Here is a 13,868-nt window from a genome sequence, read left to right as displayed (position 1 = left end):
GCTCTTCCTAAGCCTGTCAATGGGAAAACAAGCCTTGAAATAGTGTTCTGCACTGAATTTCCAGGTCGCATGTCTGAGCTGAACCCACTTAGGATCCAGCCTACATCTCCCACAGCCCTACCTGCATCACACCCCTTTTAGAGAACTTACACTGGTCTCAGCAAAGCCAGCTGTGGCTCGGTCAACTGATCCCCAGCTGAGCCATGTATCTTAAGTTGAGCTGGAGTTGGGAACTTAATGCCGTCCGAGGCCGGCTGAGCCAGGAATCAGCCAGCTGAGCCAAAGCATCATAAGCTGCCCCACCTGGCAGATCTTCTCCATAGGACTGCCCCTTTAGTGTAGAATGCAACCAAGTAGAATTATTGTATTGAATGGATGGTGCAATATTTGTTATGATTCGTTTCTAAGCATCCCCTGATGTACGTATCTAAAAAACTCCAACCAATAATACTACATCATAGACAGAGATCATCAACACTGACACACCAACATCTCAGCTGAATGGTTTTACAGTGAATTTTATTATGGTTATTTGGTTTGCTTTCATCCACAACATCTCCTTTTATTATTATTTTTTAAAACATGTGATTGCCTATAAAATTTGGAGAGTCTTACTCTCAGAATATACTCCTCATTTCAAGGGAAAGGTGAAATGAAAAGTGTGCAACATTCTAAAGCAGCAATCTGCAATTTGCCGGTCCAAAACCTTGGTAAGGTGCCTGGGGATTCAAAGTTGGTACCAAACTCCATTGAGATTATCCTGGATGGAGAAGAGAGACCCGGTGGGATAAACAGACTGTGAGATTTCAGTGAACAGACTGTGAGATTTAAGTGGCATTAAGGGAGCAATCTTTTACACACAAGAAGCCGGCATAAAGGAAGCTGCTGTAAATTAAGTTGATGGAAAGTTACACCAGATCCTGTTCAAAAGTGGGGCTGCTCCTCCTGCTCTGCATAAGCCTGGCAGAAGGAAAACAAGCTTTTAAAAGAGTCTTCTATGCCCAGGTTGCCAGGTCACAGGACTGAGATGAATGGGTTTAGGAACCAGCCTAAGTCCACCCTCTGGTCCTGATTCCATCGTGAAAAAGCCAGATCCCTTTTGGGAAACTTACACTGCTTGCTTCAGTCAGCTGAGCAAGTCACACCAGCATATCTTGGGCTGAGCCATGGTTGGAGGCATAACACCAGCTGAGCTAAGAACCAGCTGTCTGATCCACAGTTCCATTGTATCCTAAGCTGCTCATTCTGGGGGATCTCACCATAGGATTTCCCCCTTATCCACCCATTCCTACCTACTGCAGAAGGATGTTGGGAGACCAGATAAACTGATGATTTCAAAGCACTTTACAAATTAAAAGTGCCAGATAAGCATTTGATAATAGAAAGAGTGCTCTTTCTCAGCAGATGATATGCTCCAGTGGAAGAGGGTGAAGGGGTGAAGAAAGGTTTGCCTGAATAGCTCTCCTTTGATTCATTGACAGTGTCAAGAAATAATTCTGTTCTCTGTAGGGAAAATTGGTATAATTTGACAATGAGCATTTGGGTCTCCAGAATGTTTAGCTTTCAAGGAGCGAGACAGTCAGTTTTAAAAGCCTCTTTTGACTTAACAAGAAAATTGCATCTTTTTTTATTTCCTGTAACATTGGCAACTCTTGATATACCCCTAACAAGTAAATTACAGCTGAAGCAGGATTAAAATGTTGTGACATTGCAGTTGGAGATCTGAGCCAATGGAGCTTTTGATGGCAGTGTTCTGGAATACTGATATTTCTGCTGTGTCCTTTACGGTGAAAGAAATGTTGCATTTATCTGTCAACATACCACAAATATTTATTTCCGCTGAAACTTACTTGCCGCAATCCAGCTCAGGAGACACATGTATACAAATAGGCTTACGCATGTGTGCCACTTCCTGGATTGGGAACAACAGCCATAAATGGGCTGTGTATTCAGAAGGACAGATAGAGTACTGCATCACTTGGAATGGGTTGCAATTCCTGATGTGCAATCAAATCTCCATCCTCATGCTTGTGCAACTAGCCATGCGGCTAGAGTTGGATCGGGGCCATCAGACATCTAACGATAATCCTCAGGTTTTAATCACACTTGGTCTGATTTTCATTTCTCAAAGCTTCAAAGAGGAGAAGCACTTTATAACGTTTATTGATATAAATAGAAATGGACCTGGGAGACAAGTATATTTGTGACGTGTCACTGAGCCTGCATAACATACCTTATTGCTGGATATGCTACATTAGCTATCTCTGTGTTTGCCTTGATCTTTGACAATGAAGGCATTCCAGAAAGGCTGGAACTTTTAATTAGAGACCTGCACAGCTTTCCTTCTTACTAGTGTAATCATTAAATTGATTTTTCCAGTCCATCATGTAATTGTTCCAGCGAAGGAATCCTGCTTTCCACTCTCGTTCTGCTTCATCAATATTGCCTGTAAAACATGAAATGGGTGGCATTAATCTAAATTTAAATCTCTTTGTACATTAATTGAAAAATAATTCTGATTACCAATGCCATTTCCCTCTAAATACACTACACAGCACTACACCCTCCCCTTTGTCACCTGATTTATTGCAAATTCGAAAGGGCAACATTTTATCTCTAGATCTTGAGATAATTGGTTGAAGTGAATAATTATTCTTACAGATCAATGTAGAGTATCCTATGGAATGTCGTTTTCCATATTTACACCCCTTTGACATTTTCCAAGCAGTGTATAGTTCATAACGAATAGGCACCTAGTAACTTGGATCCAGATATTGGCTTCTAATTAGGATGGGGACATTATGGCCTTCCAAATGGTGTTGGACTCCAACTCCCATAAACCGCAGACAGCACGGTCAGTGGTCAGGGATGATAGGCACTGTAGTCCAACAATACCTGGAAGGTCACAGTTCCCCCATCTTTGAACAAGGGAGACGGAGTGGATTTCCTTCTGGAAACAAAACAAATAAATACATCACCTATTCCCAGATGCAGAACAGTGTCCTAAATATAGCAACAATGTGTTAAAAACAAACAAAACAGAAGTCAAAATGGACCTGAAAAAGGAAAGTCTTATTTGTTCAGTATGTTTGATAATTAAAACAGGTGGAAACAGACAATCAGGTCCATGTATCCAAAGCAGTGACCAGAGGATGAATAACTGCTGTGAGGAGTATAGGAAGAAGAAACTCCATGGTGCACCTGTGGCAGCAAAACCAGAAAACCTTCATCTGCCTCAGGTGCAACAAAACATGTCTCTCCCATATCGGTCTCTACAGCCACAGCAGGCACTGTAATTCTCCAACAGTTTGACTTAACCCTCAAAGGCTCACTCCTCCATTGTCTCCTGGGACAGACAGATGCCAGCAACAAAGCAGCTGTACAGAGTCACTAAGAATATGCAATAACAAGCACTGAGAAACAGCCCTGTTATCACAAACAATAGCAAATCAGTTAAAGCACTCACCACACCTGCGAGAATCCTGGGACCTGTAATTTACCCCTCACACAGCACCCTTAACAAACTACAGCTTTCTGGATTATTTTGGAGGGAATGAGCTTTAAATGTATGCTACGTACTCAGCCTTAGTTGCGTGTTGAGTCCCACAATTGCCACCCCCCAATAATTCACACTTCACACATCAATTTTTGTTTAGGTTTTTGGCATAATTTTGGCCACAACTTTATTCAATACAAAAATGTGAGTGGTTGCTTAGGCATTGGTTATGACTATCTGTCCATGCCCTCAGGGACAGAGCTGGCATTTCCGGACACCAGTGGAAGCCAGAGGCATTCCGGACACCAGCGGAAGCCTTAGTGGGAAACAAGTATTGGGTGAGAATGAAGCTGGGCATCAGTCCCTCACTTCTCACCCTCATGTTCCTTTGGGGCTTGCACGGCCCAAGTCCGATGCCAGGGACAAGGACGAAAGAATGGCAAGCCCCTGGATTCCTTTAACGGAATTCCCTTCGCATCATTTGGAGGGGCAGGCACTTACCCCTCCAAGCACCACTTTAACCAATGCCTAACCGCCAACCTTACAAGTTGTGACGATTTGCTACGCAGTAGGCGAAAACCAAATGGCACCAGCCAATCCGCCAGATGGCAAAATTCCTACTGTGCCCCCGCACCAAGGCAGACGACACCATGACAGGCATAGCAAGGTCAAGCGATCCAGAGAACCCCCCTATTAAAGGGAGGGAGGGCGGGTGATCCGAAGCAAAACGGCCAAGAGGAATTCCAACCTCTGGCCCCTTATATTTATAGACTCTAACCCCTCCTCTGAATTTGGCAACATACAAAACTCCCCAGCAACCCAATCTTAACCCTTTAGAAGGCTTGGGTTCTCTCCAAATCTGCCTAGTCATGGCAGGGTGGCATGTTTCCCCAACCGCAACACGTGCTCTCTGGCTAGGGAGAACACGCTTTGTAGGATATGAAATAGGAATAGGGTAAGCATCCATAATATTATCCAGTCAAGAATAGCTCTCTGAGCTGCCTAAACAGGTTGATAATTATCTATTGTTACTGTTCTCTGGTAGCTCTGACGTGGTGTTTTAACCTTAGATCACATGAGAGGTATTGAATTGCAAGTTCATCTTGGTTCTCATGCTCTGTGGAAGTAAGGACATGTAAATGACCTTCTCCAGTGAGTGAATAAAGCTCCAGGCAAAATGGAAACTGTAAGGAGAGACAAACTTCTGATTTTAGATCTGTTTGGAGTATTTCATATTTTATTTCTAAGATGATGAGCCTGTGCTAGACTGCACAAGATATTGTATGACATCATTTGGATGTATCTTTGATGCTTTTGTTCTGCTTTGAAGAAAGTTTGACAAGCAAAGTTTTGAACAATCTAATGGGTCAGGGTTTTTTTTTTGCATCCAGCCACTTCAAGTTGCGCAATATTGATATCTGCAACATTTAGGGAGCAATCCTATGCACAAGAATCTGGCATAAAGCAAGCCAATGTAGGTTGAGCTGCTATAAAGATCCAAGAACTTGCAATCCAAGGACTGCAGCTACTGCGCCACCTAAGCCTGGCAGATGGAAAACAAGTCTTTAAAGTAGTGTCCTATGCCAGGTTGCCAGGTCATGTCACTGAGCTGAATGTGCTCAGGGTCCAGCCTATGGCCCCCTCAGTCCCACTTGCCCAACCCATCCCCAGAACCGCCACCCCTTTGGGGAACTAACACCTGCCTGAATGAGCAAGTTATGCCAAGTACCTTCAGCTCATCTGGGGTTGGGGACATAATGCCACCTGAGCTCGGATGGGAATCAGCCAGTTGAGTTGGAGATCTACTGCAGTCTATGCTGTTCATCTCAGCAGATCTTGTTTTAGGATTGACCCCATCGAGTTAGACCACATTTCATTTTACGTCCCCATTACTGGAGATTATTTTACTGGCCTATTATGTAACACAGAAGCATATCTTACTGATATTGGTTATTTCACAGAACATTTGGTTACATGCAGCACAGTTGCTCATCAGTATCATCTTCCAAACAGATGGCGTCTACAGTTATGATTTCCGTGAGTAATGTCAGATGATCACAAGGAACATTTCGTCAGATTCACGATATACCCACATCTTGCTTGAAACTGGTCCAGGTTCACACATAACACACACACAGGATGCTTGTTTTTGAATGTCTCCCACATCCTACATATGATGGGATGTCATGATGCAAGAGATGATAAAATCTCTCAGATGTCAAATGGAAAACAATGTGTCAGATGAAGATGGCTATGTTCTTTCCCCACTAGGAAGCCTTACGCATAACAGCTATTTGAAAAACCAACCAACCAAAGCCAGCTTATTTGTTAGCTTTCGCTGTCAGAGATACAGACAATCCCAAACACAATATATAGATATGACATGCGCCACTTGGCTGAGTATAAGTACACAAGAGAATTCAAACATACAAAAGAGAAATAAGATGAAGATGTTGCAGCAGCTCGTTCACACTTTGTATAAAGTTCTGGGCCCAGGCATAGGTACCTCTCAAACAGATATGCAATACTGAGCACTGCCTCTACTTATGAACGTCCTAACTGGCCTCTCATGGCTAATGTCTAATAACAGATCTATATCCCACAAATTTGTGTAATTCTTTTTTAAAAAACCCAAAACGAAACCTAAATTTGTGGCCATTGTCACTGTTAACTTCTTACAACTTACTCACTTTTGTAGGCCCAGAGAACTCTTGGAAATGTAGCTCTGTGAAGAGAATAGGTAAAGGGACCGCTGACCATGAAGTCCAGTCATGGACCACTCTGGAGTTGCGGTGCTCATCTCACTTTACTGGCTGAGGGAGACAAACGATGTTTGTCCACAGACAGCTTCTGGGTCATGTGGCCAGCATGACTAACCTGCTTCTGGTGAACCAGAGCAGCGCATGGAAACGCCGTTTATCTTCCCGCTGGAGCGGTACCTATTTATCTACTTGCACTTTGTGCTTTCAAACTGCTAGGTTGGCAGGATCAGGGACTGAGCAACGGGAGCTCACCCCATCACGGGGATTCAAACCGCCAACCTTCTGATCGGCAAGCCCTAGGCTCTGTGGTTTAACCCACAGCACCACCAGCATCCCTTATGTGCAGAGAATAGGGGTCTCCAAATAACTCTCCACACTCTTAACAAACTAGAGTTCTCAGGACTATTTGGGGGAAGTCATGACTGGTTAAAGTGGTATTATAGTGCTTCAAATATACAGTGCAGATGGGGCCTTAGCGTCAATCCCTTACAACTGGAGACAGTTCATAACTCTATCATTACCCATTACTACAACTTCTGTTTGTGCAATGGAATCTTCTGGGGCAGATCCGTGAAACTGAAGGAGTTAGGAGGCGAGAGGGACAGGAATTTCCATTGTGTGATCAGAAGGTGTTCTGTGACCATAATGGTTTCATTGGATGCAATGACACCCTGTTCTTTATTCTAAAGGTTTTTACACCTACCATTGGTGGGTGGATTTTGGATTTCTAGTAGGAAAAAAACCCTGAAGTAGTCCTGACAAGCCAGAAGTCTGTTCAGCCCATTTTAGAAGGCTCATCATTGCTGCGTCTAAGATTGCACTTCAGCCTAAATTTATTACAAAGTAAAGTCTGCAACTAATCCAAGTTTTGGCTTAATTACTGAAAAAGAAATGACAGATTCCACCTATCCCTGGCTGCAACCTTAAGCACCCTTACTAAGATGAAAGTCCTGCTGATCTTGGTAGGGTTTGATTCCAAGGGACTATCACACTTCCATATTTTGCTTTTGAAATGAATGGAATCTGTGTAGGAATGCAGCTGTTCTTTCACCCTTTCATTTCAATGGGGCTCATGCAGCAGATGTTCTCAGCAGACTGTGTTCATGCAATGGACAACAAATCTTATGCGAATGAAGCTGAAGAGAGCATGTGAAACTTGCACAAAACTATATATTACACAAATTGATTGTGTGTGGGGGAGGAGTGTTAGTTAAGTGAAAGAGGTTGTCTTTTTTGAAGGACCTCTGGATTTAATTTTACACAGATAGTTCTTGCTCATAAAAGCCTTGAAATTGAAATTGAAATTAAAATTTAGTAGCAGCAAAGTGACCTTGCATTAACCAATTTACTGTACATACATACATTTGCCACCAAAATTACCTGTCATCTCCAGGAGTTTGGGAAAAAATATATTCCAGAATCGGCACTGCTGGGCACGTAATTTTGTACGAATCTTTGAAGCGTCTGTGCTTAATGTTAAGTATTTTTGTTCAGCGGTGGTGAAGACTGGCCATCTTGTTCCATTAATCTGAGTCCCATTGGGTGTTCTAAAGGATTAAAGAGAAGCATTAGATCTCTCATGGGAAATTACCTGTGCACATCAGTAGTTTAAAATTATACTGCTGAAAAGTTATTTTATTTCAAAGTTTGGTAGGGTTGCATGGAATTACCCCAGTACTTTTGAAACTAGATAGGAATAAATATCAACATCCCCAAACTTTAAATGGGAATTTGGAAAAAAAAGTTTAATTAAGAATAGAGAAATATGCATACAGTAATAAAATCACTGTTCATCAGTTCCATGGATGAGCCCAAGAGGTCAGTGAGAAAATGCAATCTCATGGATAACATTAAGGACAATAAATTCACTAGCTTGGATTGCCCAAAGTTCTTAATAAGAATGCTAATGCCTTATTCCAATATGCAAGAATACTATATTGATTTTTTTTAAGGTAGACATTTTGCAAAGATATGCGCCTATATGGGTGAAATGAATGAAAATTGTATCCTGATTAAAGTATGCTGGAGAAAGAATGAGTTTCCTAATGGGGAAAAAGGCATCTTTCCACTGTTCAAAATAATTAATGTAAGACGATGTGCAGAAGTGCTGTCATATATTGGAATTGATTATCTTAGACATGATGCAGTAATGTAGGGGTGGGTGATGTTGGGACTTGCAGGATCGTTGCATTTGGGGGGGGGGGCACAGGTTCCCTCTTCCTGTTCCTAGCTAAAGAAAGGAAAGTTCCTAGCTAAAGAAATCCTTCCATCCACAGGCACGCACATTAAAGGATCACTTAGCACTTGAGTGACAATGTAAGAGGAAAAGGTGAATCTATATAGGGCATGTAGGATCACAGCCCTTAATTATGCATGCTCTGCAGACCAGGACTAGAAAACCAGTGAAGCATCCAGATGTTCCAGGACTGCATCTGCCGTCATCCTTGACCATTGGCCATGCTGATTACAGCTGATGGAGGGGGACTGACCAACAGTATCTAAAGGTAAAGGTAAAGGGACCCCTGACCATTAGGTCCAGTCGTGACCGACTCTGGGGTTGTGGCACTCATCTCGCTTTATTGGCTGAGGGAGCCGGCGTACAGCTTCTGGGTCATGTGGCCAGCATGACTAAGCCACTTCTGGCAAACCAGAGCAGCGCACGGAAATGCCGTTTACCTTCCCGCTGGAGCGGTACCTACTTATCTACTTGCACTTCGACGTGCTTTTGAACTGCTAGGTTGGCAGGAGCAGGGACCGAGCAACGGGAGCTCACCCCATCACGGGGATTTAAACTGCCGACCTTCTGATCGGCAAGTCCTAGGCTCTGTGGCCAAATTCTCCACCTCTGCTCTGGATTGTTTGTACCAGCCTTCTTCAACCTGCTATCTTCCACATGCTGTTGTCTTACAACTCCTGCCATCTTTTATTATTTTCCAAGCTGGCTGAAGCTTGATGGGTGTGTCCAAAACAAATGGAGGACACCATGTTGGGGAAGGCTGGGCTGTGTAGTGCTGAGGTATGTGCAAAAGGGACACATATAGGTTCCATACATGTGTTGAAACAGTCAAGTGAACAGGCACAAGTGGGAACAGGAATTACTGGTGTGATCCTGCTGCATGTTTGGCCTATGTAGCTCAGTTGTAGAACACACATATCTCATGCTGTTGGCCCCAGGTTCCATCTGCAGCTAAAATGAGATTAGGTACAAGTAGGGATGGGAAGCTCTGATCATTTGGCTTTCTCAGTTTCTCATTTCCCCAAACTGAAGTTCAGTTCTCAACATTTCTGCAACAGTGAATTTCTCCAAACACATTTGTATGCAATTTTCCCTAAAGTACATATTTTTGCAAAACAATTTCCCCCAATACAATGTATCTTTGTATACTACTTTCACCAATGTATGCATTTCTATGTATCCTTTACCCTAGGACTGCAGGTGGATTTTGGTACACATTACTAGGCTGGAGAACTGCACGGCAAAATTCTGAGAACTGTGAATTTTGAAGGATAATTGTGTTTCAGTTTGCATATCATTTCAGAAAGTGCAATTTAGATAGTTTTGCCTTTAGATGAATTACATTACCCCCTCATCCAGGAAAGGTCCCTACCCAACATCTTGGAGAGTTGCTCCCAGTGGTAGGGTAGAGGGACCAATAGCCCGATCTGTTTGTTTGTTATTACGTTTGTTTGTTATTGCGTTATTACGAGAAGCGAAGTTACAGGGAGCCAGGCAGAGGGCCTTCTCGGTAGTGGCACCCGCCCTCTGGAACGCCCTCCCACCAGATGTCAAAGAGAAAAAGCTTTAGGGAAGCTTTTAATGTTTGATGGATTACTGTATTTTAATATTTTGTTGGAAGCCACCCAGAGTGGCTGGGGAAACCCAGCCAGATGGGCAGGGTATAAATAAACTACTACTACTACTACTACTACTACTACTACTACTACTACTATTCCTTTCCACCTTTTCTGCAAGGAGCTCTTGGTGATTTACACACTACTCCCCTTCTCCATAGATTAGGCTGAAAGATGGCCCAAAGTCACCTGGTAAGCTTTATGGCTGAGTGGGGATTTGAACCCCTGTCTCCCAGACCCTAGTCTAGCACTCTAACCACCACATCTACTCTCTCTATGGGGCAGCTTCCCATCCCATCACCAATTAAGAAGCTCGGTATCAGCATGAATCAATAGGAAGAAGGAGCAGAGTTCTCTTTTGTTGACTTCTATTCATGTTTATCAGCCATCTCTCCAGAGAGGGCTCTGTCCAAGCTTGTGCACAGCAAAGAAATTGCAAAGCAAATTCTCCAAAGCAAGGGAAAAGCTACAAAAGCTTCTCTTAAAAGAGGTTTACAAAATGCCGTGAATGATTATTTAAACAACACTCAGAGAGGAAGAAGGCAATAAAAGAACTGAAAAGTGCAAGGGCTGAGAAGAGTAATTGGGTCTCCTTTCCCATGGTCTCCAGCCAGGAAAACCAGCGAGAGAAAGCTAACTCTTTCTGAAGACAGTGGGAGTTTCAGTTTGTTTACCACCGCTGAAGTAGAGGTCAAGAGTGGCCATTTTAGGAAAGAGTGCTGGACTGCAAATGTTTACTTCAGGGTGTGCTTTAGAAAAAAAAATCTCCTAAGTGGCATGGTTGTTAATGTATGCTACGGTTAGCAGCTGGAGGGCCTTGAGGAAAGAGAACTGGGTTTAAGGTTCATGTTCATCTAAGGAAAAATCACTTTTGCAGGAGGCTGTTGGAAACACATCGCTCGATTTGTACACGGGCTGGGTAGTCATATCGCTGTTTTAAAACAACAAAGGATGCTACAGCTAAATGTGTTAAACAGGTAAACAACCAGCCAATGCAAAAATGAAAAGAACACCAGCTGTTCTTGCTACAGGCCACTGGCTGGATGCCTGGAATATCTCAACTCTGTGAAGTGACTACCCAGATGTAGCAATGGGAAGCAACTTTCCTTGCTGTTGCGATCAGTGAAGCTGGTGAATGTCAGGCTGTGGAGGGAGGGCAGGCTCAAGAATAAGTATGTGCATATTTTGCCCACTCTAAGACCAATCCCATGCCAACACACACACCATCCAAAGTTTGGGTCCCAATCGAAACTGGCATGGAGCGTTGCCAGTGCTACCCATTCATCAAATCACAGAATCATGGAGTTGGAAAGGATCCCAAGGGTCATCTAGTCCAACCCCCTGCATTACAGGAATCTCAGGTAAAGCATCCATGACAGATGGCCATCCAATCTCTGTTTAGAAACAGAGAGTCCACCACTTCTTATGGGAGTCTGTTCCATGCTGAACAGCTCTTACTGTCAGAAAGTTTTTCCAAATATTTAGTCATAATCTCCTTTCCTGAAACTTGAAGCTGTTGGTTCGAGTCCTACCTTCCAGAGCAGGAGAAAACAAGTATGTTCCCTCCTCCATGTGACAGCCATTAAGATATTTGAAGATAGCTATCATATCTCCTCTCACTCTCCTCTTTTCCAGGCTAATACCCAGCTCCTTCAACTGTTCCTCATAAGGCTTGGTTTCCAGACCCTTGACCATCTTGGTAGCCCTTCTCTGCACACACTCCCTTTGCTAAGCAAAACTCTGCCTGATTGTGAAAGCCACCATGACAAGCATGACTGACAATGGGGCCTCCGTTAGCGATTTTGAGCAGCACAGCCACATAGTTTTCATGATTGGACATATTTTAATGGATTGGGTAGGACTTGTCTGTCTTAACATATTGCTGGAGGAGCATTTTATGCATTTTGCATTGTTCGGTGTTTTAAAACTGCTATGGTTTCAAGCTGTTTTTATGTGCTGCATTTTACCTTGTCTAATCACCTTGAGACTTTTTGTTGCATAAAGTGACTGATAAATGTAATGGATAGTCCTAATTCATTTCTTCTAGTCCGGATAATTACTAGAATCCTCACCTACATACAGATACACACAGAGAGAGACATGTATGGAGAGAAGGGAGTAGTAACTATAGCAAACTAGCATCAACTATAACTCATGGGTCATTTCATAAGCTCTGCTTTTAGTTACTACATTCCGGGCATTTAACTCTTCCTGAAAGCCCACTGGACAGACACTAGTGAATTCAAGCTTTTAGTCTAAAATATCCCTTAATCTGATCTGGCATGGCAATTCCTAGGTTCCTCAGTTGCCCACTTCTTCGCTAATTCTGCTCTGATTAACTTATGGCACCCATTTAATTGCATGTTTATTTGTGGCTCCTGAGAATAGTGACTTAAGCAGAGCTGACTAGTACTTCAGTTCAAGATCAGGACACTAATAGCACTGTCAGAATTCATTTAAGCACTCCTGCGCTATGAAGCAAGTCATGACATTCCAAATTGTACTTTACAGGTGGGAAGAGGGCTATGCTTGAGGATGCAGGTATCAGTTTGTAGGAAGTGATTGAAAACATCATGTGTTTAATATCATGCCCTGTCGCACGAGACTGAGATATATGTATATTCCTTGCACTGCTAGAGAATACTTAGTACTTTAACAGGAGATACACAGAAATTCCCACTTATCAGATTCACCAAAAACATTGCAGAACTTACAACAGAGTTTTTATGCATGTTCAGTGCAGGCTGGTCTGTTCTAATGGGACAGCAATCTCCCCTCATCCATCCTACACCTGTCTGTCGTCTTACTGATGTCCAGTCCTTCTCCATCTAGAATACCTGGATACAGCTAAAGTTTTAATGTTATTGTCTTCTTTTAACTTTGCAACAAAAGGAAGAAGCAAAGGAAAGAAGGAAGCTATGAGATGAAGCAGGCTGACATCTGCCTCGATGAATTTAAATGTAGATTTTGCAGCTCTAAATGCAACACATTGTCCAAGATTTTGTCTGAATTCCCACCAATATTTATCTTCCATCTGTTCTTTGATTTGCATGTCAATTCCCCCCCCCCCCCTCAGATCTCAGATAGAAATAATCTCAAATCTCATCTGGGTGCCATGTTTACAGAGATTAAATATTTTTAGATGTGGAGCTATTAAATATATTTCATATTTAGTAATCTCTCCATATTTGCTGTGCTCCATTCATGCAGGGTCATATTCCATCAAAAGACAAGTCTCTCTCTCCAAATTTACAAGTTAGAAAAATCTCAGTTAATAGCATTAGGCTGGCATTATGCTAGTAGAGGATCAATATGAGACCTTTGGGACACTGAAAACTCTGCAGAAGCAGTAAAACTGCCTTTAAAGGTTGCTTTTTAATAAACATTACATTTGTAGGCAATTGCTTATTAGCCACTAATTCCATAAGAAACTGTTTATTGGCAGCTGACTTTCGTAGATTCGCTGCTGACAGATAAATACTTTTTGGTCCAACAAAGTAACCTTAGTGGAAATCTTTACTTGGGAAGGAAAACTTCCATAATTAAAATGAATTTTTTTGACCATTATTGTTTTTGCACTAATATGATTAATGCAAACTGAAAGCACGATGTAAGCAGACATTAACTTTTTTTTTATTAAAAGCCACATTGTTATAGATAACTTATCATTCACAGGCAAAAAGGCAGTCAGCTTAATTTTTAATCTCTACAAACAACTTTCACAAGTTTGTTAAGTCCTCTTTTTTGTTACAATTCAC

General features: G+C 42.4%; 1 protein-coding gene across 1 annotated transcript in view; it reads right to left on the bottom strand.

Moving 5' to 3' along the window:
* Positions 1-502: 502 nt before the first annotated feature.
* The window catches only part of BCHE (butyrylcholinesterase), a 52,696-nt gene continuing 39,330 nt past the window's right edge, over positions 503-13,868 (bottom strand). The window contains exons 3-4 of the mRNA XM_081190317.1: positions 7,639-7,805; positions 503-2,446 (exon numbers count right to left, since the gene is read on the bottom strand). Of these exons, the coding sequence (XP_081046443.1) occupies positions 2,322-2,446; positions 7,639-7,805 (292 nt within the window). The 3' untranslated portion in view covers positions 503-2,321. The remainder of the gene's footprint in view (positions 2,447-7,638; positions 7,806-13,868) is intronic.

Source organism: Podarcis bocagei, assembly GCF_964188305.1.
Source record: "Podarcis bocagei genome assembly, chromosome: 4".
NCBI classification, from domain to species: Eukaryota; Metazoa; Chordata; class Lepidosauria; order Squamata; family Lacertidae; genus Podarcis; species Podarcis bocagei.
Note: the sequence above shows the minus strand (reverse complement) of the source record. Positions and strands in the feature narration are given on the sequence as shown.